The sequence below is a fragment of the Nerophis lumbriciformis genome, linkage group LG23, assembly GCF_033978685.3.
Source record: "Nerophis lumbriciformis linkage group LG23, RoL_Nlum_v2.1, whole genome shotgun sequence".
NCBI lineage: Eukaryota > Metazoa > Chordata > Actinopteri > Syngnathiformes > Syngnathidae > Nerophis > Nerophis lumbriciformis.
The window spans coordinates 41,901,661-41,929,656 of NC_084570.2; the positions used below are offsets into that span (position 1 = coordinate 41,901,661).

The 27,996-nt window shown below is 37.9% G+C and overlaps 2 protein-coding genes across 2 annotated transcripts in view; both read right to left on the reverse strand.

The window, feature by feature from the left end:
* Positions 1–10,208, reverse strand: part of ifrd2 (interferon-related developmental regulator 2) — a 13,545-nt gene extending 3,337 nt beyond the window's left edge. The window contains exons 1-8 of the mRNA XM_061985378.2: positions 9,571–10,208; positions 3,591–3,707; positions 3,403–3,487; positions 3,220–3,344; positions 2,771–2,928; positions 945–998; positions 656–834; positions 471–579 (exon numbers count right to left, since the gene is read on the reverse strand). Of these exons, the coding sequence (XP_061841362.1) occupies positions 471–579; positions 656–834; positions 945–998; positions 2,771–2,928; positions 3,220–3,344; positions 3,403–3,487; positions 3,591–3,707; positions 9,571–9,613 (870 nt within the window). The 5' untranslated portion in view covers positions 9,614–10,208. The remainder of the gene's footprint in view (positions 1–470; positions 580–655; positions 835–944; positions 999–2,770; positions 2,929–3,219; positions 3,345–3,402; positions 3,488–3,590; positions 3,708–9,570) is intronic.
* A 2,775-nt stretch (positions 10,209–12,983) lies between these two features.
* Positions 12,984–27,863, reverse strand: amt (aminomethyltransferase). Its single transcript, XM_061985514.2, has 9 exons — positions 27,594–27,863; positions 23,634–23,801; positions 23,454–23,534; positions 19,258–19,389; positions 17,228–17,306; positions 17,007–17,152; positions 16,749–16,929; positions 16,520–16,675; positions 12,984–16,035 (listed from the first exon to the last, which is right to left on the reverse strand). Exons 1-9 carry the CDS (start codon positions 27,699–27,701, stop codon positions 15,860–15,862), a joined length of 1,227 nt encoding a protein of 408 aa, XP_061841498.2. The 5' UTR covers positions 27,702–27,863; the 3' UTR covers positions 12,984–15,859.
* Positions 27,864–27,996: the final 133 nt, after the last annotated feature.

The following is a 27,996-nucleotide window of genomic DNA, read 5'->3' on the forward strand; positions in this document are numbered from 1 at the left end:
TACCAATAGTCCCTTTTGGGGTCGCTGGGGGTGCTGGAGCCTATGTAAGTAAGAAATGTTTTGGTTATATTGTAAAACTTACAAACTTGCTTGGAGTGATGAACAAAAAATCATTTAGAGCAAAAACGCTATGGACGGTTATACTTCCGGTTCAAGGCACGAAACAGGAAGTATATTTTCAAACCGCAGCAGCACCTGCAGTGAGCAAACTCTTCCAAAAAATGAAGCTCAAGCACAAACAACACCTTTTCAGTACCTCTGTCGGTGTAATTTGAAAACTATTTGTTGAATATGAAACATTTCGGACATCGGCGAAAAAAAATCCATAAAACAGCTGCACTGTTTTATAAGCCACAGGGTCCAAAGCGTTGGGAAAAAAAGTAGCATCTTATAATCTGTAAAATAGGGTAATTCACTTCAACCAATTTATTTTTGTATACAACTTCTATCCGACAAAGTTGTGTGTGTACCTCATCAATTTCCCTTCCCAGCTCCACAAGCAGCGCGATGGTTTCTCCCACGGTGATTCTGTAGTTGACGTCACTACTTTGCAGGCAGGCGAGCAGCTTGGGAAGATGACTGCAAGGCGAGTTGATTACATTCTTAATATAATTATTAGTGCCTATAGAAATGAACAACAACAACAAAACCTTACAGGTGCAGCAGGACAGAGAGTCTGGATGCAGGACAGAGGGTGACCAGCAGGCACCAGGCCTGCAGGGCAGCGCTGTGGAGAGCTGGGCCTCCAGGTTTGGGCGTGGGCAGCACTCCCTCTCGGTTGGGGTAGGAGGACATGAAGATGCTCTCCAGAAGGGACAAGGACTTGATCAAGTCCTGACAGGGGAACAATGCAAACAAACACTAGCATGGCATCCTTTCGTACACAAAGAAATATACATAATCAAAGAGTCGAGTGACAATAAAACGTTTAAATGTGTTCTTACTTCTCCGTCTTCAGCAGCAGAAACATAGCAACACATCCCCAAAGCTCTGGCACACTGATGGCGATAAACACGTGTAAGTAAACAACAGTAACAACCGACACACCTGTGGAAAAATCAGGGCCGAGTGCAATAAACCAAACACACTATTTCATGTTTACTTGTGTAGCTAATCATTGTTGTTTCATGTTGTCACTGTACATGTTGGAATTCATGTTTACCCTCGATGAACCCAGTGCCAACAGCACCCGTGCACCCCCTGAACTGTGGTTAGAATTATCCTGCCACTCACTATTCTTTGCAGCATTTCGACAACAGATGAGTGGAGAGTAAATCTCTCCTGCGCTGTACGTTGACTACTCTTGCAAATGTCCTAACTTACTCTAATAAGGGCGCACGCTGAAAAATTAAAGAATGCGGAGGACATATTGATATTCAAAATTTTTTTTTAAACCCATACAATGTTTATTGTAAACAGTAGGGCTGTCCTCAAATTTGGGGAAAGCTAAAAGGTCCCAGGTGTTGAAAAGAAGTCACATATTTATTTATTTTGACTTTCAACACTAAAATATCTATAAATCAATTTTAAATCTATCTGTTGACATAACGTTTACATTTTTTTTAGGTTTCATTTTGTCACAAGAAAAAAAAAATGTATGGCAAAGACAGTAAATATGCATCATTTTTCCCTTAAAAAAAAGAAAACCATTTGTTTGTTTTATGCCCTTTTGATAAACTATTTGTTTTATGGCAAAAACACAAAATATGCAATTATTTCCCACAAAAGAAGTTCACATTTTTTAAATGTTTTATTCCCTTTTGTTAAAAGACTTTTTTTGGTTTTTGGGCAAAAACACTATATGCACTATTTTCCCACAAAAAGTAAAAATGTTTTCTTTATGTTTTATGCCCTTTTGACAAAAGAAAACTTTTTTTTTTATGGAAAAAAGAAAATATAATTTTTTTTCCCACAAAAGAATGTTCCAAGTGTAATATTTGATCTGAAGTAATAACTGAAGCCTCAAAAATTCAATAATTCATAACATTGATTAATTAATATTTTTTTAACAATGACAGTTTAAAAAAAAAATCAACCTAAATAGTCTTGGGCATCTGAAAGAGTCCCCACTCATAAAAAGTGCTAAAAAAATTGAGAAATTAGTTTTAAAGTTAAAAACTGCCTGCATGGCAGCTTTGTTTTATTAAGAGTCAATATTGCAACTTTTTCTTGTTACATTTGACCTGTTAGAGCTCTTTTATTCCACATTATATGGCTGCTGGTTAGCGCCTTGCATGGCAGCTCCCGCCATCAGTGTGTGGATGTGTGTGTGAATGGGTGAATGTGGAAATACTGTCAAAGCGCTTTGAGTACCTTGAAGGTAGAAAAGCGCTATACAAGTATAACCCATTTATCATTTATTATTATATATATATTTTTGTATATATATTTATTTTTTTGTAATAGTATTTTTAAATATCTTTAAAACAGTGCCTTTTTTATTTACCAAATCCCACTAAAATGACCAACATTAAAATATACTAGCATAGTAGGCCTTAGTATTCATTAAAAACAAGGCAGAGATTTGATTCAACAAGTATATTTAATATTTTTGTAACATTACAAACAGTAACATTGTGATTGAATATAAAAAAATAAAACACTACTTTAATCAAGAGATGCTTTGGCATACCACAGTTTGAGACTCACCGCTTTTTTTTTAAAATAACTGCGGGCCACAAATGACCCCCGGGTCGGACTTTGGACACCCCTGCTCTTAAGTATTGTCGTTTAAGATAGAATCAAATGTCATTTCCGTATAGTTACTCACACTTTGACGTGCTGTCATGCTGGCGGTGTTGTCAGTCAAGATGGTGGTCAGGATGGGGCGGAGCATGTTGAAGCCCTCGGCCGCCTCGTCTCCTCCGCCCAGCTGGATGCAGAGTAGGGCGAAGAGGGTGGCCGCCGACGCCTTCTCTTCCCCGCCGCCTGCACACCAAGCACGGAGGAAACGTTCATGTTTCAAAATAATGCTTACGTTTGTGTCGACAACCAGCCCGTGTGCAGCAGGTCCTCCAGCCCTTTCTGTTTCCTACTTAAAAAGGGCGTACATAAATATGGCCTACACATAACTTCTATCTATTTACACAGCATTACAATGTGCACAGTGACTTCCTGTTCGCCTCCACAATAAAAGCAGTAATAACCTGGATTATAGACCACAGCAAGCAACTAAATGCAGCGGTTTACTTCAAAATAGATTTTTCTGGTGTGTGTGACCTTTTTTGAGGTTCCTCTCCAGGCAGTCGCCGACCGTGAGGCGTCTCTCCGTGAGGAAGTCGTACAGGACTTTGGAGGAGAAGACCTGTCGCAAGGACTCCATGGCCGCAAGTCGAGTCTTGGCACTGAGACGAAGACACCTTTTAGTGACACCTCCATATTGTACACTATACAACATTTTACCTCTTGTCAGTGAGATCATCGATGCACTGCTTGAGTTTGTCTTCCATTTCCTCCTGGGCCGTCTGCTCGTCCACCTGCTCCCCTCCTGCGTTTGGACGGGAAGGAAGAATAATATATATACATATATATATTTTTTTTTTCTCTTTTTTTTTTCTCCTAAGTATATTCGGTATTCGTATGCGGCTCACCTGTGCCCTCCTCCAGCACAGAGGTGCCTTCACTGGCGCTGCTGTAGTGGCTGAGGACGTCCGACGTCAGCTCGTCATCGCTGGCTCCTGACTCCGCCCTGCCGCCATTTTTGACACCTAGCACAAAGACACGCATGCTGTGACATTTACTACTACTGCAGATAATAAAAGACATTCAAATATATATATATATATATATATATATATATATACGTGTATATATAGAAACATACACACACATATATATACACACATAGATGCATACATACACACACACACACACACACACACACACACACACACACACACACACACACACACACACACACACACACACACACACACACACACACACACACACACACACACACACACACACACACACACACACACACACACACACACACACACACACACACACACACACACACATATAAATAAAATAGTGTTGTCCCGATACCAATATTTTAGTAACGGTACCAAAATTATTTAGATACTTTTCGGTACTTTGATACGTTTCTAAATAAAGGCGACCACAAAAAATGGTATTGACTTTATTTGAACAAAAAATCTTGGGGTACATTAAACATATGTTTATTATTGCAATTTAGTCCTTAAATAAAATAGTGAACATACTAGACAACTTGTCTTTTAGTAGTAAGTAAACAAACAAAAGCTCCTAATTAGTTTGCTGACGTATGCAGTAACATATTGTGTTATTTATCATTCTATTATTTTGTCAACATTAAGGACAAGTGGCAGAAAATTAATTATTATTCCACTTGTTCATTTACTGTTTATATCTGCTTATTTTCTGTTTTAACATGTTCTATCTACACTTCTGTTAAAATGTAATAATCACTTATTCTTCTGTTGTTTGATACTTTACATTAGTTTTGGATGATACCACACATTTGGGTATCAATCCGATACCAAGTAGTTACAGGATCATACATTGGTCATATTCAAAGTCCTCATGTGTCCAGGGACATATTTCCTGACTTTATAGACATAATATACATTTAAAAAAACAAAAGAATATGTTGTGATGCCAAAACATATAATTATAGTAGTATCGCCTAGATACGCTATTGTACTTAGTATCATTACAGTGGATGTCAGGTGTAGATCCGCCCATGGCATTTGTTTACATTTTGATGCCGGTGAGCTACGGTGTGTAGTGAAGCATGTTTAGCTATTCCTCATCCTCCAGTGATAATGATACTTGTAAGGAACTTACTTTATTTGTCGCCATGGAGGCAAGGATTAGTGATTTAGAGGTAGCTAAGACACTGCTGACTGGGGCAGGACGTTAGCCGCTAGCTAGCCAGTCATGTCTTAAAGCACCTCTTCTGGTGGGCGTTTCAGTGTTATAACTTCACCTTTATCGTCAGTTTTCAAGCCAAAATGTGTCTGTTTGTATGTACTCTGTGTGCGTGCGTGTGTGTGTGTGTGTGTGTGTGTGTGCTGCCGAACATGCTCCTCTGCTCGTAAAACCAGCAATGACATGACGCGACGATGACGAGGTAGGGGACAGGTACTTTTCAGAGGCGGTATAGTACCGGATATGATTCATTAGCATCGCGGTACTATACTAATAGCGGTATACTGTACAACCCTAATATATACACACACACACATGTATTTATTTATATATATATATATATATATATATATATATATATATATATATATATACATATACATACACACATTTATTTCACACCCAAAGCAGGAATGGTAAATGTATTCCCTGGTTGCAGTTTTCACTGTAATAATTGGCTGATTTCACTCATCTTGTTAACATCTTCAAGTGTAGCAAGAAGTTAACCAGTGTTAATAATATATCTCTTTATAGGTTATATAATTCACTTGTTACAAATCAAAGAGTTGCGGGAATAAAATAAAGTGACAGAAAAAAAAGTATTCCAATGAATCCAATTTATTTTTGATTTAAAATGGTAATTATATATTGATAAGAATATAAAAAAACCTGAATTTTCAAACAAAAAAAAAGTTACTTTTTTATGTTTGCTTTTTATAGATTTATACGGTTAGGACATAGAACTAAATAAAAACAGAAAAAGTAAAATAAATAAGTACAGTTTGAATGTAAAACAGCATGTGGAATTTAAAAATAGAAAATGTGAGTGTGTGTGTGTGTGTGTGTGTGTGTGTAGGCTAAGCTAAGCCATTGCTCGCTCAGGACTTTCTACTGTTAAGAGTTTATTGGTGATCAGCATTCTGAGGGCACAAACCACTATGGTATGTGCTTTGTGTGTGTGTGTGTTTGTTTTCATGCTGTCACCAAACTCTTACACGGTAACCCAAAGGTCAACTTGCCACACCATTTTTCCCCACTGAAGAATTGATGACGCGCCATAACATGGTGCAAAACTCCTGCACCAGGGGAGTCAGAGCTTTTCTTCCGGTCAATCACACACACACAACTGTGACACACTTAAGAATAAGTTGTCTCAAATAATAGCGGACAAAAGTGTTAATGTTGCTAAGTTTAGGATGATGCTGATCAATAAAACAGGTATCAGACCAAATATCCAGAACCTAAAAATCTATATTTTTTTTATATTCATCTTAAAATGTTTTGGACCAAAACAGATCATCTTATATTTGTATTTATAGAAGAAAATAAATCAGAAAAATAAATATATTAATTTCCACTTAAAATGATTGCCATGTGTGGAAGTAAAGCGGTACTTGTCAAGTTACATACATGCATTTAAAAAAAAATTAAAACGCATGGCTATGTCGGGGGGTTCAAAGGTCAATGGCGTTACCTTTCAACAAGGCTTTAGCCGTCAGCTGCAGCTGGAGAACGTCCTGACGAAGAGATCCTGGACATGACGTATGGACCATGGCATGCGTGCGGTATATTTAGCGCGTGGGGATGGGGGGTGTTAGAATGAGGGTGCAAATGAGATGTGGGTGAAGGACAACATGAGGGACAACATTGCAAGGTGCATTTTTTTTTTTACAGCATTGAACTCAAGGGTGCCCAATACGTCGATGGCGAGCTACTGGTCCATGGCGGAGGGTATGTCAGTCCATCGCCAGCCAGGCATTTAAAAAATAGACCTAAAAACGATCGATCATCAATCTTCACCAAGACGTCACTTTCGTCACTTGATTGACATTGACGGCACCCGAGGGTCTTGTGACATGACGCTTGCTGCTGTGCAAAATACAGGAAAAACACGCACTCTACAAAAAACTTAAAAACAAAAATAAAGAGGTGCACAACAAAAAGTGTACTTAAAGAAAAAGCAAGGCCAGCAACACTCGTGTCCTTCTAATAATTGGAATATAAACTGTGCAGGCGCTACCAAACACAAACCGATTTCGACAATGTCTTCGTCAGTGTGCAATTGTCAACAGGAAGTGACAGCTGTGGTCAATCTATTGATATAATAAATCAAGAACAACTTCACAAATTAAAGTGCACAAATAATAGACAAAATGGAAAATTGTACAAAATAAATTGAAGACTCAGTACAGAATCATAGGAAAATAAAGCAATGCAAAAACTGCTGCCAGCTCATTAAGAAAAAATGACCGACGGGAAGGCGAGAAACACTTTTTATTTCAACAGACTCTCACGCCATACCTCCTGTCAAAACTCTAAAGACTGAATGCACAATTCCTGTCTTCACAATAAAAGCCCCGCTTCATCCTGCCTGCGCTAACAAAATAAGAGTCTCAGAAAGCCAGCAAGCTCGGGAGTTTGCCGCCAATGTATTTCTTGTAAAGTGTATAAAAAGGAGTATGGAAGATGGACAAATAAGATGCCAAAAACCAACCACTTTCATGTGGTATTGGACAGAAAGAAGGTATTTTTTTCTCCTCCATTTGAAAATGTGGACGTTATCATCACTACTGTCTGATTCCTATCAATGCAAGTCATCACAATCAACTTATATTCTTGTCGTCATGAAAGAAAGGGATGTTAAACATGCTTGTATTATCATTAAACACCTTTAACTTGTTAACAAAAACTTCTCTTTCATAAATAAATCAATATAAATGATATATATGAATGAGAACAGTAGCTCGCCTGCAGAAAAGGAGTGGGCACCCCTGCTCTAACTGCACGTTTAGTCATACTTTGTCAACACACACATATGCCAAAAACAGTAATTCAAATACCCGACCTTTTTGTGCCTAGAATTAGAACTTTACTCTAAAACACTTTCTATCTCTGACAACCAAAAAGCTGTGAAAACTATGACGCTGTGCTCTTAATTTGGATTATTTACAGAACTTGTGTGAGCCTATGGCTTTACATCTTGTTACATATATATATATATAGCATTCTATTTTAATAATACTAATAATGGATTAGATTTATATAGCGCTTTTCTAGACACTCAAAGCGCTTCACAGAGAAGTGAGAAAACATCATTCATTCACACCTGGTGGTGGTAAGATACTTTCATAGCCACAGCTGCCCTGGGGTAGACTGACGGAAGCGTGGCTGCCAGTTTGCGCCTACGGCCCTTTTGACCACCACCAATCATTCATCATTCATTCACCAGTGTGAGCGGCACCGGGGGCAAGGGTGACGTGTCCTGCCCAAGGACACAACAGCAGCAATTTGGATGTCAAGAGCCGGGGAGCGAACCTGCAACACTCAGGTGTCTGGCACGGCCTCTCTACCCACTACGCCGGTGTTTTTCAACCACTGTGCCGCAGCACACTCGTGTGCTGTGAGATACAGTCTGGTGTGCCTTGGGAGATTATGTAATTTCACCTAATTGGGTTGAAAATATTTTTGCAAACCAGTAGTTATAATCCGCACATGTGCCGTTGTTGAGTGTCTGTGCTGTCTAGAGCTCGGCAGAGTAACCATGTAATACTCTTTCATATCAGTAGGTGGCAGCAGGTAGCTAATTGCTTTGTAGATGTCGGGAACATGGTTTGTCGTTATCACAATGTGTGGGAGGCAGCCGGTAGGTAAAAAGGTATCTAACACTTAAACCAAAAATAAACTAAAGGCGAGTGCCGCTAAGTGCGGCTAAGAAAAGGCATTGAAGCAAAACGAAACTAAAACTGAACTGGCTGCAAAGTAAACAAAAACAGAATGCTGGACGACAGCAAAGACTTACAGCGTGTGGAGCAGACGGCGTCCACAAAGTACGTCCGTACATGACAATCAATGTCCCCACAAAGAAGGATAAAACCAACTTAAATAGTCTTGATTGCGAAAACAAAGCAGGTGCGTGGAATAGCGTTGAAGGAAGACATGAAACTGCTACAGAAAGAGGAAAAGCCACCAAAATAGGAGCACAAGACAAGAACTAAAACACTACACAAAGGAAAAGTCAAAAAAAAGTCAGGGAGTGATGTGACAGGTGGTGACAGTACACCTACTTTGAGACAAGAGCTATATTGATGCATACTTGGTTATGGTTTGAATTCATATCCAACAAATGCAATAACTTTTTATTGTCAATATCGGCAGCTGAGTTTCATTTTTTTATGTTATCCGCATTTTTCAATGAAAAAAAATGTGCCTTGGCTCAGAAAAGGTTGAAAAACACTGTACTACACGCCCCTTAGTTTTTTTAGTTACTTTATTGAGTTTACAACCCCCTGGCGCTATTTTGTACTGTTTCTGTACTTGTTTTGATTATTTCTTTGCTAGTATGTAAATGTTGCATATTACAAATAAAGGTTTATTTAAAACTAAAACAAAAAACAACACTGCCAATTGAAAAAGCACCAGTTAAAAAGTTAAAGTAGAAATGATAGTCACACACACACTAGGTGTGGTGAAATGACTCTCTGCATTTTCCCCTTGTTCACCCCCTGGGAGGTGAGGGGAGCAGTGAGCAGCAGCAGTGGCTGCGCTCGGGTAATCATTTTTGGTGATTTCATAAATAATTATTTTTCTTTCCACGGTTTCAACAGCAACTATAGCAGTCAATCAGTGTGGTTTTGCGGTTGTTTGGAGAACACTTACCCGCTTTGCTGGCGCCGCGTCTCCCTTTTTTAACCCGCGGCATGGCGGCACCTTGAGTCCGCACAGCTGCCGGCCGGCTGGAGGTGTCTTCGCTAGGCTAGCTAGCTAACGTCAGCCCCGCTTTCAAATGGACTATTCTCGCTCCTGTGCCGTGTCACAGTCGACGGGCAGACATCCAGGCGGTGGTTCCCACGACAAACAAGTTCAATAAAAACAAGAAACCCCGGGAAAGTTGGCTAATTAGCCACTCAAGCTAACTTCCACCCCGGAAGTGAAGTCTTGCGCACGGGAGAGAAAAACTCGATGTATTATCTATAGTTGTCCCCTGGTAATCTATACGTGACGCCGGGTTGACAATGTGAGCATCTCTCAAAGAGTTTGGGGCGAAGTTTGAAGCACGATGTGGTCCGCAGGTCCACCATCTTCCTCTCAGTCGCAGCAGAGAGAGCACGCCGGCTGCCGGGGGTTGCCAGGTTTACTCTGTAAATAAAATACCGGGTTGCCAGGTACTACTTCAACCCGATTCCAAATTTCCTGTAGGGCCCGCGGGAATTTCAGACAAAGTACATTTACTGAACTTAACAATCAGACGTCGCCAACTAGTCGCTCGTCGGGCACGGGGCGGCGTTTTCCGTCGTTTTAGCGGGCCTGAGCTTGCTGACAACGATGCTGTCTTTTGAGCAGACATGGAGAAAGCAAGGTGACGTCATGGAAAGTCCTATGACTTTCAAGTGACGCCATGATGACGTCAGGGCTAATCTGTACATGATCATGATGGCGGAAAAGCCAAGATTCTGTAAATATGTTAACTGCTGCATATATAAATATATATATATATAAAAACATACATTTTGGACGGCGTGGCGCAGTGGTAGAGTGGCCGTGCGCAACCCGAGGGTCCCTGGTTCAATCCCCACCTAGTACCAACCTCGTCATGTCCGTTGTGTCCTGAGCAAGACACTTCACCCTTGCTCCTGATGGCTGCTGGTTAGCGCCTTGCATGGCAGCTCCCTCCATCAGTGTGTGAATGTGTGTGTGAATGGGTAAATGTGGAAGTAGTGTCAAAGCGCTTTGAGTACCTTGAAGGTAGAAAAGCGCTATACAAGTACAACCCATTTATCATTTATCATTTATTTATTTTCTACCGTGTGTCCCTATCAGGGTCGCGGGGGGAGCTGGAGCCCATCTCAGCTGCATTCGGGCGGAAGGTGGGGTACACAAGTCGCCACCTCATCGCAGGGCCAACACAGATAGACAGATAATGATATATATACACACATACATACATGTATATATATATATATATATACACACACATCTATAAACATATATATATACACATGTATACGTGTATGTATATATATATATATATATATATATATATATATATACACACACACACACATCTATACACACATATATATATACATATAAATATATACATATATGTATATGTATATATATATACGTATACATATATACGTATACGTATATATATACACATGTGTATATATATATATATACACACACATGTATATGTATATATACACGTATATATGTCAATGTATATATACGCATATATATATATACATATATATACACTTATATATATATATATATATATACACACACACAATTTTACATATACATATATACATTTACATATACACATATACATCATCATCATCATCATCATCATCGGCGGTCACTTGAACGAGTATGACGATCCTCCTGGTAGGGTCTGGCCACGGAACTTTCCTCCAGAAGGTCTTATCTTTGTCCATGTGATGTCAGATGAAACAAAAATTTCGCTGTTTGGCCACAATACCCAGCAATAAGTTTGGAGGAGAAAAGGTGAGGGCTTTAATCCCAGGAACACCATAACTACCGTCAAGCACGGTGGTGGTAGTATTATGCTTTGGGCCTGTTTTACTGCCAATGGAACTGGTGCTTTAAATGAGACAATGAAAAAGGAGGATTACCTCCAAATTCTTCAGGACAACCTAAAATCATCAGCCCGGAGGTTGGGTCCTGGGCGCCGTTGGGTTTTCCAACAGGACAATGACCCCAAACACACGTCAAAAGTGGTAAAGGAATGGCCAAATCAGGCTAGAATTAAGGTTTTAGAATGGCCTTCCCAAAGTCCTGACAATGCTGAAGAAACAAGTTCATGTCAGAAAACCAACAAATTTAGCTGACCTGCACCAATTTTGTCAAGAGGAGTGGTCAAAAATTCAAGCAGAAGCTTGTGGATGGCTACCAAAAGCACCTTATAGCTGTGAAACTTGCCAAGGGACATGTAAGCAAATATTAACATTGCTGTATGTATACTTTTGACCCAGCAGATTTGGTCACATTTTCAGTAGACCCATAATAAATTCATAAAAGAACCAAACTTCATGAATGTTTTTTGTGACCAACAAGTATGTGCTCCAATCACTCTATCACAAAAATATAAGAGTTGTAGAAAGTATAGTGTAAGTGTATGTAAACGTTTGATCGCGACTGTATATATGCTCAAATAGAATAATACATTGCAAGAATTGGTTTGATTTGAGAGTCAAATCTAAGTCAAATTGTTACCCCAGGAATCGGAATCGGATCAAATCGTTAAGTGCCCAAAGATTTCCACCCCACACCGCCAGGTTCTATAATTAGCCTCTCCTGATGTAGTTTAAGGAAACCACATAGCATGGCAATATGCATGCGCTTAAAATGTTGGCCGTTGAGTCATGTGTGTTCCTGTTTATATTTGACATGTTCTAAATGTATATTTTATGTATTCTACGACATATTTGGGTACTTTTGTAAGTTTGCCAGCTGTCCAAACTTGAAATGAAATTTATGGCTCCTTGAAGGGTATTGAGGAGCCGTTCCTTTCAAAAGAGTTGTTTCAATGACTGGCTCCTTCTTTCAAGAGTTTTTAAGGAAATAATCAGTATTATCAGTTACATGGTAGGATATGGATCATTAATCTACACAAATATTACTCTATTAGTGGGAATTATTCTGAAATATTGGCTATAATTATTATTTTTTTGAATGTTTTCATTGTAAACATTCCATAAAGCCATATTTCCATGTTTTGGCAGTGACATCACAAGTTAAAATGTTTCCCTTACCTGAAAAAATGTAGTATTTTAACAGTATAGAAAAAAATAAGAATACAATGCATTAATGGATAAAAAAAAAAAGTATAAATACATCTACAATTAAAAAATGTGAGTACAAAATTGTACTTAGTTGTACACTTGGACAACTACAATTTAGAATAATGAACCCAAAAAGTGAATCAAAATAAATAAAACAAAAAGCAAATATAACTTAAAATAATTTTAAAAAAAATACATATTTCTATATTTTATATGTCAAATATGTATTTGTTTTATAAAAAAAAAAAAAAAAAGTAATACAAGTGCTAAGTTTCCTCTAACTCATTTTCTCGTCCAGTTGCCAGTCGGGTGTTAGCACATTAAGAGTGGGCAATTGCCGACGCTAAATTTGCATGTGCAAAACAAACGGCTCACAATCGGTTGTCATTGTTCACTTAAAAGAGCCGCTCATCAAAAGACTCGATTCATTCGCAACGGTCACATGTCTGGTCTGGGTATACATATCTACCTCTGCATGCACCTGAAAAATGTTGTTACTCCTCTTAAAACCACAAGTTATGTTTACTGGACTGTTCAGTAGCAGAGCTAATCATGTGCAGTTTTCTCCTAACTATAACGAAAGGGTTTACTGAGATTGAAAATCACAGCACATGTTCACACTTTGGTCTTTTTAATGTTCTAACAAAAAATATAGGAAAACAAACAAAAGAAATAGAGAGTATAATACAAATGGAATCATATTTCATCAAGTATTTGAAGGTGAAATACAAAATACTACATTTTCAAGTAAATTCAAGTCAAGATTCACATATCAAGGGCAAGTGAGGACAACAAACATGTTTGCTATACGACAACAACAGTGTCATGTAGTTAAGTGACTGTGTACCAACACTGTTTTTGGTCCAACAGTGGTAGTTTCAGCACCTGCTAGGGATGTTGTTAGAGACTGACCGATACTGTGTGTGTTTTTCAAGGTCGATACAATACTGATTATTAGTAGTCAAGGAGGCCGATAACCAATATTTGGAGCCGATATTCATTTATTTGCACTCTGAAATACTGCAAACACACATATGTATGTATATAAATATTTGTGTGATATGGTCAAACGTTTACATACACTTGTAAAGAACATAATGTCATGGCTGTCTTGAGTTTACAATACTTTCTACAACTCTTATTTTTTTGTGATAGAGTGATTGGAGCACATACTTGTTGGTCACAAAAAACAGTCATGAAGTTTGCTTCTTTTATGAATTTATTATGGATCTACTGAAAATGTGACCAAATCTGCTTGTTCAAAAGTATACATACAGCAATGTTAATATTTGATTACATGTCCCTTGGCAAGTTTCACTACAATAAGGCGCTTTTGGTAGCCATCCACAAGCTTCTGCTTGAATTTTTGACCACTCCTCTTGACAAAATTGGTGCAGTTCAGCTAAATTTGTTGGTTTTCTGACATAGACTTGTTTCTTCAGCATTGTCCACATGCTCTCACTGGGGTTGAAGTCAGGACTTTGGGAAGGACATTCTAAAACCTTCATTCTAGTCTGATTTAGCCATTCCTTTACCACTTTTGACGTGTGTTTGGGGTCATTGTCCTGTTGGAACACCGAACTGCGCCCAAGACCCAACCTCCGGGCTGATGATTTCAGGTTGTCCTGAAGAATTTAGAGGTAATCCTTCTTTTTCATTGTCCCATTTACTCTCTGTAAAGCACCAGTTCCATTGGCAGCAAAACAGGCCTATGGCATAATACGACCACCACCATGCTTGACGGCAGGAATGGTGTTCCTGGGATTTAAAGACCTCACCTTTTCTCCTCCAAACATATTGCTGGGTATTGTGGCCAAACAGCTCAATTGTTGTTTCATCTGACCACAGAACTTTCCTCCAGAAGGTCTTATCTTTGTCCATGTGATCAACAGCAAACTTTAGACGAGCATTAATGTGTCGCTTCTGGAGCGAGGGCTTCCTTCTTGCATGGTAGCCTCTTAGTCCATGGCGATGCCAAACACGCTTGACTGTAGACACTGACACCTGTGTTCCAGCAGCTTCCAATTCATTGCAGACCTGCTTTTTGGTGGTTCTCGGTTGACTCTTGATCATTCTGACCAATTTTCTCTCAGCAGCAGGTGATAGCTTGCGTTTTCTTCCTGATCTTGGCAGTGAGAAAACCGAACAATTGTCTGCACAGTTGCTTGGGAACTTAAGCTGCTTTGAAATGTCTCCAAGTGACTTTCCTGACTTGTTCAAGTCAATGATTTGTTTTTTCAGATCTGTGCTGAGTTCCTTTGACATTCCCATTGTCGCGTTTGTAACCAAGTCTAATGACTGCATCACATGAGCCCTATTTAAATGGGCTCAGAGAAGTCAACATGTGTCGTCAATCATAATCACTCACATGAAGTTAAGAGGCCATGCCATGAAGCTAATTTGATTTGATTGTAACTTTTCTACAAAAAGAAGCCAATAAAAGAACCAAACTTCATTAATATTTTTCGTGACCAACAAGTATGTGCTCCAATCACTCAATCACAAAAAAATAAGAGTTGTAGAAATGATTGGAAACCCAAGACATTATGTTCTTTACAAGTGTATGTAAACTTTTGACGACTGTATATGTGTATACCGGTACATTATATATACACACACACACACACACACAGACACAAATGTGTGTGTGTGTCTCTATGTTTATTAAAAACAAAGCTGATATCAATATGTCAAAATGCCAAATAACGGTGCCGACAATCTGTCGATCTCTAGATTTTGTTTGTTTGGAAAAGAGAAAGGCACTTGAGAAGGTCAGAACCACATCCTCTAGCTTCTAGTTAGTAAATAAGAAAGATTTTTAATAGTACACCAAAGATTCTCTAACTGTGGTACGTGTAACTCTAGTGGTACGCCAAATCACTTGATTAAAGTATACAGTGTTTTATTTTCCTATATTCAAACAGTGTTACTGTTCAAACTGTGTAACGTTACTGTGGACAAAATATACTTGTTTTTAATGAATACTTTGGCCTACTACACGACTGTATTTTGAATTTTAAGTGTTCTCTGAGGTGGTACTTGTTTCAAAAAGTTTGAGAAGCACCGGTCTATACCTAAAAATGCAATGTAGCCCCCCGGGCATGTTCATCATATCATTTACCACATGAAGGTGCCTCCTATGCAGAGTAGTAGTTGGTGGGCACAAAGGGCATCTTGGAGACCACAGCGGGCACGACTTTCCTTCGGACCTCAACCTGGATCGCTGTGCCGTTCTTGGCAAAGGCGGCGTCCACGTAACCCATGGCGATGTTTTTTTTCAGGCAGGGTGAGGGGCAGCCGCTGGTCACCTCGCCTAAATGATGAAAAGTAATGTACATTTTTGACCACGACTGTGTGTGTGTGTGTGTGTGTGTGTGTGTGTGTGTGTGTGTGTGTGTGTGTATATATATATATATATATATATATATATATATATATATATATATATATATACACTCACACACATATATACACACACACTTATGTATTTTTTTTAATACATATTTTTCATATATATATACATACATATCTTTAAAACATACATACATACATACATACATACATACATACATACATACATACATACATACATACATACATACATATATATATATATATATATATAAATACGAGGCTGTTGTATGATCTATGGTGTCTTCTATGTTGGACAAGTGCAGTGTAGTTGTAGCAAGTACACAATAGTGGTTGTGGGAGACTCACACAGCCAATTAGCATTAAAAGTACAGGCACACCAAATCGCTAAATGCTAAAGAATAAATTAAAAGTATTTTCCTGACCTATGACCTTTCCATCAGGGCTCAGTATGGGTGTGTGTTGTCTGACGGGGGGCCCCGTGGACACCAGGCCCACCCTCTTCCGGGCGGTCTTGGCTTTGATCTGAGGCACGATGACGTCGGCGCCGGGGAAGCCTCCCGTCTGACGCCGTCTCTTTCCTGCACGCCACATGACCGCGTCAGTGTGGCCGTCGGACCAAAGTGGGGGTCGCGCTACGACGCGTCACTTCACCTATCGTCCAAAGGAGGGCGGCCTCCACGGGCGTGGTGGTCTCGTCGATGTCGTTGCCGTAGAGACAAAGCCCCGCCTCCAGTCGCAGGCTGTCCCGGGCACCCAGGCCGGCCAGTTTGACTTCGCTGTGGGCCAGCAGCCTCTCGGTCAGCTCCACCACTCTGGACTGAGGAACGGAGATCTGACGCACACACGCACACGCACACACTAAGCCACTATTTCTATCAGTCAAGAATGAGTACGAGTCCCGGGACTCACCTCCACGCCGTCCTCTCCTGTGTATCCACACCTGGTCACCCTGCAGCCGGGGACACCAAAGATGGTGGCCAAGGCGGACGTCATAAAGGTCAGCTTGGCCAGGTCCTCCTTCACGCCCTCCTGCAGCACCCGACACATGGACGGCCCTGTCACACACACACACACACACGAAGAAATACTACAAGAATGTATTTGAGTACTTCATAGAATTATTAGTTCACCTTGCAGAGCGATCAAGGCTTCATCCAGGAACTCCAGATCAACATCACAGCCTGACGCCTTCAACTCTGAAAGTCTGGCCTGTACATAACACACACATTTAGTACATTCAAGTACACATTCGCTACACATTTTATACACATACGGTACACATTTTAAACACATACAGTACACATTCAGTAAACATACTGTACACATACAGTAAGCATTTAGTACACATACATATATATACACACATATATATATATACACATACACATATATATACACATATACACAGATCTATATATATTAATACACATACTTGGGTACCTACGGTACCCATTCAGTACACCTACAGTACGCAATCTGTACACAGAGTACAAATTTGGTACACATACAGTACACATTCAGTATACATTTGGTCCACATGCAGTACACATTTACCGTTACCACATGAATGGTAAATACAGTACATATTTGCTGGTATTACACATACAGTACACATTTACCGTTAGTACACATACAGTACACATTTAAAACACATTTACCAGTAGTACACATGCAGTACACATTTAGTGAACATTTAGTACACATTCAATACACAATTGGTACACATTTAGTACACGTATAGTACAAATGCAGTACACATAGTAAATAATTGGTACACACTTACTGGTAGTACACGTGCAGTACACATTTACCTGTAGTACAGGTACAATACACAATTGGTACACATTTAGTACACGTACAGTACATATTTAGTACACAAACAGTACACATTTACTGGTAGTACACATACAGTTCACATTTACCAGTAATACACATGTAGTACACATTTAGTACTAATAAATTACACAATTGGAACACATTTAGTGCATATACAGTACACATTTAGTAAACATTTAGTACACATACAATACACAATTAGTACACATTTAGTACACGTACAGTACACATACAGTATACAAACAGTACGCATTTACTGGTAGTACACATTCAGTACACATTTACCAGGAGTACGCATGCAGTACACATTTAGTACACATACGGTACACAATTAAGACACATACAGCACACGTTGAGTACAAATAAAGTTAAAGTTAAAAGTTTAAAAGTACCAATGATTGTCACACACACACTAGGTGTGGCGAAATTATTCTCTGCATTTGACCCATCACCCTTGATCACCCCCTGGGAGGTGAGGGGAGCAGTGGGCAGCAGCGGTGGCTGCGCCCGGGAATCATTTTGGTGATTTAACCCCCAATTCCAACCCTTGATGCTGAGTGCCAAGCAGGGAGGTAATGGCTCCCATTTTTATAGTCTTTGGTATGACTCGGTCGGGATTTGAACTCCCAACCTACCGATCTCAGGACGGACACTCTAACCACTAGGCCACTGAGTAGGTTGTACAGTACACATTTAGTACACATTAAATACAGAATTGGTACACACATAGTGTTGGTGGTGGTAACAGTGCTATTTACGCTGACTGAGCAGTTTGTGTCCTTCCGCTATTATTACAACATTGGGTGTGTCCCGACATAACTTTTTCACCTCTGACACAATATCAACAGCGCAGCCTTGAGCATTGGCCGATACCGATATTGATCTGATAAGATATCAACATACTTGTATCATTTTGTAGAGTGGAACGTTGGAAGGAATGAAATGAATTTAGAGAACAATGGCAGGTATGAAAAACACTAACCTATTTATTATTAACCTTCAAGAATGGACTTACGCTGTCTTTAAAATGAAGTAGAGTGGTAACTAAAATTCATGTCGTTAAGGTCACGATGTATCAAATTGAATGAGGTGGACACGTTTGTTACTGGATACTTTCGAATTTGCTTCTGCCTTGGGGACTTTTAATGTGTAAGTAATATATTAATTTTAAACTTGTTTATATTGACAAATGTTTTACACGGCAATATTCTTCAGCTAAGCTTGTGCGCTATTGTAAGTTTAGCTGCTGTGTAGCTGCTAGCTCCTGGTAGCCTATAGCCTAGCATGTTTACCGTGTTAATGCACAGTACGTGTGAGTCCTCACCTTCATATGAGCGGAGTCTTTGTCCGCACAGCCGGCGTTTGAGACCACGTAGAGGTAGTCCTGGTCCGTCTTGGTCACGATCAGGTCGTCAATGATGCCGCCCTTGTCATTGGTGAAGAGGGACAGCGTACCCTATAAGTGGGAGGAAATAAACATGTTGGTCCTGATGTGTTAACCCATAATAATAAAAATAATATTTTAATCAATTAATCGTTTATACCAAGGGTCTCCAAATTGTGGCCCCGGGGGCCAATTTTGGCCCATAGCTAGTTTTCTACTGGCCCTCGACTGACTTTTTAACAAGATTAAATCACTACTATTTAAGTTATGTTATTAGTAGTGCTGTCAAAGGATTTATTTGATTAAATCAGATGAATCACACTTTTGATTTTGGATTAATCACAAGTATTAGTAGTGCTGTCAGAGGATTAATTTGATAAAATCAGATGAATTACACTTTTGAATTTGGATTCATCACGATTAATCACAAGTATTAGTAGTGCTGTCAAATGATTTATTTTATTTAATCATTTTAATCACACTTTTGAATTTGGATTAATCACAAGTGTTAGTAGTGCTGTCAGAAGATTTATTTGATTACATCAGATTAATCACACTTTTGAATTTTGGTTAATCATGATTAATCACAAGTGTTAGTAGTGCTGTCAAATGATTTATTTGATTAAATCACATGAATCACACTTTTGATTTTGGATTAGTCACGATTAATCACAAGTATTAGTAGTGCTGTCAAAGGATTTATTTGATTAAATCAGATGAATTACACTTTTGAATTTGGATTAATCACAAGTATTAGTAGTGCTGTCAAATAATTTATTTTATTAAATCAGTTTTACACTTTTGAATTTGGATTAATCACGATTGATCACAAGTGTTAGTAGTGCTGTCAAATTATTTATTTGATTAAATCAGATGAATTACACTTTTGAATTTGGATTAATCACAAGTGTTAGTAGTGCTGTCAAAAGATTTATTTTATTACATCATATTAATCACACTTTTGAATTTGGATTAATCACGATTAATCACAAGTGTTAGTAGTGCTGTCAAAAGATATATTTTATTATATCAGATTAATCACACTTTTAAATTTGGATTAATCATGATTAATCACAAGTATTAGTAGTGCTGTCAAATAATTTATTTTATTAAATCAGTTCATTTACACTTTTGAATTTGGATTAATCACGATTAATCACAAGTATTAGTAGTGCTGTCAAATAATTTATTTTATTAAATCAGTTCATTTACACTTTTGAATTTCGATTAATCAAGATTGATCACAAGTGTTAGTAGTGCTGTCAAATGATTTATTTGATTAAATCAGATGAATTACACTTTTGAATTTGGATTGATCACAAGTATTAGTAGGGCTGTCAAATAATACATTTTATTAAATCAGTTTAATCACACTTTTGAATTTGGATTAATCACAAGTGTTAGTAGTGCTGTCAAAAGATTTATTTTATTACATCAGATTAATCACACTTTTGAATTTGGATTAATCACAATTAATCACAAGTGTTAGTAGTGCTGTCAAAAGACATATTTTATTACATCAGATTAATCACACTTTTGAATTTGGATTAATCATGATTAATCACAAGTGTTAGTAAGGTTGTCAAATTGTTTATTTTATTAAATCAGATTAATCACACTTTTGAATTTTGATTGATCACAAGTATCAGTAGTGCTGTCAAAAGATTTATTTCATTACATCAGATTAATCACACTTTTGAATTTGGATTAATCACAAGTGTTAGTAAGGTTGTCAAATTATTTATTGTATTAAATCAGATTAATCACACTTTTGAATTTTGATTGATCACAAGTATCAGTAGTGCTGTCAAAAGATGTATTTCATTACATCAGATTAATCACACTTTTGAATTTGGATTAATCACAAGTGTTAGTAGTGCTGTCAAAATATTTATTTTATTACATCAGATTAATCACACTTTTGAATTTGGATTAATCATGATTAATCACAAGTGTTAGTAGTGTTGTCAAATTATTTATTTTATTAAATCAGATTAATCACACTTTTGAATTTTGATTGATCACAAGTATCAGTAGTGCTGTCAAAAGATTTATTTCATTACATCAGATTAATTACACTTTTGAATTTGGATTAATCACGATAAATCACAAGTGTTAGTAGTGCTGTAAAAAGATTTATTGTATTACATCAGATTGATCACACTTTCGAATTTGGATTAATCATGATTAATCACAAGTGTTAATAGTGTTGTCAAATTATTTATTTTATTAAATCAGACTAATCACACTTTTGTATACTCTAGCCTTTAAATAGCCCCCCTGTTAGACCAGTTGATCTGCCGTTTCTTTTCTTTTCTCCTCTGCTCCCCTTTTCCTTGAGGGGGGGGGGGGCACAGGTCCGGTGGCCATGGATGAAGTGCTGGCTGTCCAGAGTCGGGACCCGGGGTGGACCGCTCGCCTGTGCATCGGCTGGGAACATCTCTACGCTGCTGACCCGTCTCCGCTCGGGATGGTGTCCTGCTGGCCCCACTATGGACTGGACTCTTACTATTATGTTGGATCCACTATGGACTGGACTCTCACAATATTATGTCAGACCCACTCGACATCCATTGCTTTCGGTCTCCCCTAGAGGGGGGGGGTTACCCACATATGCCGTCCTCTCCAAGGTTTCTCATAGTCATTCACATCGACGTCCCACTGGGGTGAGTTTTTCCTTGCCCGTATGTGGGCTTTGTACCGAGGATGTCGTTGTGGCTTGTGCAGCCCTTTGAGACACTTGTGATTTAGGGCTATATAAATAAAGATTGATTGATTGATTGATTTGAATTTTGATTGATCACAAGTATCAGTAGTGCTGTCAAAAGATTTATTTCATTACATCAGATGAATCACACTTTTGAATTTGGATGAATCATGATTAATCACAAGTGTTATTAGTAGTGCTGTCAAATGATTTATTTTATTACATCAGATTAATCACTTTTGAAATATGAATTAATCAAGATTAATCACAAGTATTAATAATAGTACTGTCAAAAGATGTATTTTATTAAATCAGATTAATCACACTTGAATTTGGATTAATCACAAGTATTATTAGCAGTATTGTCAAAGGATTTATTTAATTAAATCAGATTAATCACACTTTTGAATTTAGATTAATCACAAGTATTTAACAGCATTACTTGTTTGCATATTTTCAATTAAGTTAAAAATTTAAATAAATCACACACACAAAAAAAATACTAATATTTGGACTGGAACTAATAACTTGTTAGATATTACACTAATCTCCATAACTTAGAAGTAGTTTTGTGTTATAGGTGACAAATGAAATAAATGCAATAACTAATAACTGACAATAAATTGTGCGATTGATCTGCGTCTATACATGATAAATTCAATCATTTTTTTGTGATTACTCACATAAATTAGCTTTGCATTATAGGTGACAAAGGAAATTAGTGTGATATCTATTAAGTTATTAGATATTACACTTAACACACTATATACGTAACAGAGCTAATGTGGATGTTTTGTTCAGCTAGCTTAGCATATATTGGTGTACCCTGGTTTGCTTTTAGCATCTTTAACGTACAAAAGGTACCAAAATGGCCCCTCGCATCCTTTCATTTTTCTGAATGCGGCCCTCGCTGCAAAAGTTTTGGACACTTGATTTAGACAACACGTCATAATTTAATTAATGAACAATTGTCGACAATATTTCACATTTAAATTGAAATATAATCTTCATTGTGAATATTTAGAATTTTTCAAAATGGATTCATTTTATTTAGTTTTTTTTAACTTATTGTGTGCTGTTACTGTCCATAAATAACACCTTTTTAATGACTAGTTTTTCAATTATTTTTACTATTCGCTCTACAAAAAACAGGAAAATTATTATTATAATTATTATTATTAAATGAAACATATAGTTTACATATTTAAATCAATACATGTTGTATTAATTTATATTTTATATATTTATTGTAGCTGAGATAGGCTCCAGCGCCCCCCGCGACCCCAAAGGGAATAAGCGGTAGAAAATGGATGGATGGATATATTTATTAAAAAGCATTAACTGTTAAATAATATTTTTCAAATAATGTTAAAAAAAATACAAAAATGAATAAACAATCATACCATATAACAATCTTTTCTGTTTTTACCTGGTTGTCTTTAAGTTCCCAAACGTCCGCCACCACCAGAGACTCCATGAACTTGATCCGGTCCTTGCCGTGGACTTTGGTCTGATGGAAATGCAATTCATTGCGTTGAGAAAAAAACAACAAAAAACGGAGTACATGTTTGCCTGCCAGACGTCGGCCATGTTGACTGGCGTGGCTCACCTGCAGCATGTGGCTGACGTCAAAGATGGAGCAGTGCTCTCGGGTGTGCGTGTGCGAGCTGACGTGACTGTCTTTGTACTGCACTGGCATGCTCCAGCCCGCGAACTCCACCATCTTGCCGCCGTGAGCCCTGTGGAAGTCAAAGAGGGCCGTGGTCTTCAGCGTGGCCTAGGGAGAAGCAAAACCCCACAATTTTCATTCCCACTGTTAGCCTTTTTTCCCCAGCGGTTCTGCGCGACATTTAGCACCAAAACAAATCGCACAATATGAAACTGCTTCAGTCGTCCGTAGGTGACATAGACAGGCCCAGCCCACATTTGGGTGTAGCTATCATGTAAACTATTTAACTCAGAATCGCCGCTAAGCAACTAAGGGGCTTTTAAAGACATGTACTTTCCTCTGTTAACAGATACTACACTGCCAAAACAAACTACACAATATGAAATTGCCTTCAGTCGTCCGTAGGTGACATTGACAGGGCCCGCCCACATTTTGTAGGTTAAAATGGACGTTGTAAAGCGTGCTGAAGCTGTGGAAAGTCTATTTTGTTAAGCAAGGAGCGGCTTATCAGAGCCGCAGTGCATGATGGGATGCTGTGAATTTGTACTTAATGTCCTGTTTTTTTCCCCTTTGTCGGCAGTTTTTAGCACTTAGCGAAGTCTTGCTGTGAGATAAAAAGGCTGCTATCTGTACAGCTTAATGATTGAGCACCGTTGTGTTTACGAGGGGCAGGGTTGAAATGGTTATTAGTTATTACACTCTCTTGCATTCTGATGAAATCGTGCGGAACCAAGATGGCAGCCGACTGGCACAGATGCTCATTATGTCTGCATAAACGCACACGTGCCCTGCTTCACTCTGTGGATTTACTGTCAAAACATTATTATTTGTTTTATTTCACTTATTCATTATTTTAATCCAATGTATTATTGGATTCAGTACACACATGTATAGCAATGCATTCTATTTCTATTATCATCAGTATTAAGTAAATGTACCTCCATGGTTCTTTGAGAGGCAAAACTTAAAAGACAGAAATATATATATATATATATATATATATATATATATATGTGTATGTATATATATATATATATATATATATATACATATACATATATACATACATATATATATATAGATATATATAGATATATTTTTATTTATTTATTTATTTTATTTTTTTCAAATTCTCTTAATTATTACAAATAAAAAACGGTTACATTTTTTTAATTAATCAATCAAGTATGGTGTTAGCTTATTTAAAAAATGCAGCACATATTTTCAGTTTCTCATGACAAGTCCGAAGAGGAGTAGGAAGAAGCTGAGCTCATTTATTCCGACCCCTTTATCGTGTCAGAGGGATTTGTTTGCACTCTGTAACATGGCAGTCAGTAAATAACTAAATGAGTAAATAAATACATAAATAGACAAATAAGTTATTAATTATCAAATAGATTAATAAATAATACATTTGTCATAATAAATAGTTAATTTATGGTTCATATGAATAGGATGATCTAATGTTTAATAAGGTTCAAAATGTTTATCAGGATTCTTTGTGAACACTGAGTTAGAACGCTTCCTTAAACTGGATCATATTAATACATTGACTTATTTTGCTTAATCCATTACATACCTTAATTTCTAATTTACACTCAAATTAATAATAACTATTAAAAATCATATTAATAATCAATTAATTATATTAATAATTGAGAATAATGACTTATTTTACATTTGAATAAATACTGATTTGTGTTACCATTGCAGATCGAATAAAAGTGTATTCTACTTTCTTCTTTTCTATTTTATTTCCTAAAATAAATGAAAACGATTGAATATATTAATTTTATATAACATAATAAAGCAGGACCATAATTGACATATATATTGCGGTAGACAAGACAGAGAGTTACCGGTAATGCAAAAATGTAGACAATGTAAAAGTTGCAAGATATATAACCCCCAAACCAGTCAAAGTGGAATATTTGATGTGAGGTGATTGGATCCTTTAATTGGTCAATAATTAAAAACATCATTGATTTTAATTTGTTATTTTTTCCGGCAATGATAGTTAAAAAAAAAATCCACAAAAATTCTTGGGGATATAAAAGGGCCACACTGAGTGTTAAAAATAAGTCATACATTTTTTTTTACTTTTAATGCTTAAATCTGTAATTTGGTTCAGCCGTCCATTACACGTTTTTATTTTATTTTTTTCATGTATTATTTGTTTGTTTTATGCACTTTGTCAAAAAAACTTTGTTTTTTATAAAGGCAAACACAAAATATGCTATATTTTCCAAATAAAATATTTTAAAGTGCAATATTAGATGTGAAGTAATTGGATCAATAAATAAGTCAATAATTCATAACACCATTTTTTTTAAACTCATTTTCTTTTTTTGAGCAAATGATGGTATAAAAATAAAAATGCCACAAAAATTATTGGGGATCCAAAAGAGTCCCACTCATAAAGGTGTTAAAACTAAAAGTCATACATTGTTCTTTTTATCGTAAAGGGTTTCTATCGGGTTCAGGTCAGGACTCTGTGCAGGCCAGTTAAGTTCATCCACACCAAACTCTGTCATCCATGTCTTTATGGACCTTGCTTTGTGCACTGGTGCACAGTCATGTTGGAAGAGGAAGGGGCCCGCTCCAAATTGTTCCCACAAGGTTGGGAGCATGGCATTGCCCAAAATGTTTTGGTATCCTGGAGCATTCAAAGTTCCTTTTACTGGAACTAAGGGGCCAAGCCCAACTCCTGAAAAACAACCCCACACCATAATTCGTCCTCCACCAAATTTCCCACTCGGCACAATGCAGTCCGAAATGTAGCGTTCTCCTAGCAACCTCCAAACCCAGACTCGTCCATCAGATTGCCAGATGGAAAAGAGTGATTCATCACTCCAGAGAAGGAGTCTCCACTGCAATAGAGTCCAGCGGCGTTGTGCTTTACACCACTGCATCCCACGCTTTGCATTGGACTTGGTGATGCATGCCTTAGATGCAGCTGCTCGGCCGTGGAAACCCATTCCATGAAGCTCTCTGCCTACTGTACGTGGGCTAATTGGAAGGTCACATAAAGTTTGGAGCTCTGTAGCAACCGACTGTGCAGAAAGTCGGCGACCTTTTTGCACTATGTGCTTCAGCATCCGCTGACCCCTCTCTGTCAGCTTACGTGGCCTACCACTTGGTGGCTGAGTTGCTGTTGTTCCCAAACTCTTCCATTTTCTTATAATAAAGCAGACAGTTGACTTTGGAATATTTAGGAGAGAGGAAATTTCACGACTGGATTTGTTGCACAGGTGGCTTCCTATGACAGTTCCATGCTGGAAATCACTGAGAGCAGCCCATTCTTTCACAAATGTTTGTAGAAACAGTCTCCATGCCTAAGTGCTTGATTTTATACACCTGTGGCCGGGCCAAGTGATTAGGACACCTGATTCTCATCATTTGGATGGGTGGCCAAATACTTTTGGCAATGTAGTGTATATTTTTTTTAGCTTTCAACACTTAAATCTATAATTCAACTTCAACCGTCGATTTTAGGTTTGTATTATGTTTTTTTTCTTTTTGTTTGATTTATACTCCTTTTGTCAAAAACAACTCTTGTTTTTTAAACAGCAAACACAAAATATGCAATCATTTCCAAAAACATATTTCAAAGTGTAATATTTGCTGTGAACTAATTGGATCCTGGAATATGTCAATAATAATTAAAAAATGAGCTGTGTACAGCGAATGGACCCCGGGCCACACTTTGGACACACCTGATCTCACCCAAGGCCGCTGTTATCCTAACAATGACAATAAAGTTGCATTGAATAATGTCACCATGACGACAAGAATAAACTGGCACATATGTCGAATGTAAAGGGGTTAAAATCATGCATTTTCCTCATTTAGTGTTTTTAATGATATATAAAGTGTGATATTACAAATATTTCCACGAACCTCTCCAGTGGACGAAGCATGTCTTCGCTGCAGGTCCCTACTTCCGCAACCAGCACCACGAGCCCCCAGCCTGACTCCCGAAGCCCCCGCTAACAAGCGCGCCCACATATCGACACCTAAAGTCCCGCTGCTGCAGTGAATCGAGCCGCTGCCAACCTTTGTCCCACGGTGCTACTGGATGAGTAACAACACGGCTTCCGTTTGTCCGTGTCTCGACTCTTTTTTTTAATTTGGACTTCGAACTCATCACGAGACTGGTTTCCGCTTCACGACGCGCGCAAGGACTTGTGGGAAATGTAGTTGAGAGGTATTAATAACGTGATTGTTGCTGGGTTTCACGTGACGTCACGTCCGGTTTCGGTCGCCTGGCGCTTGAAAAGGCTCGAAAGTACTGCTACTGCTT

Bases quoted from the DNA above. Each gene is read 5' to 3' on its own strand.
- amt (XM_061985514.2), bottom strand. From the start codon at position 27,701: ATGTGGGCGCGCTTGTTAGCGGGGGCTTCGGGAGTCAGGCTGGGGGCT. The intron at 23,802-27,593 runs GTTCGTGGAAAT...GCTTCTCCCTAG, and splicing joins ATGCTTCGTCCACTGGAGAG to GCCACGCTGAAGACCACGGC. The intron at 16,930-17,006 runs GTGAGTCCCGGG...TGTGTGCGTCAG, and splicing joins CAGGAGAGGACGGCGTGGAG to ATCTCCGTTCCTCAGTCCAG.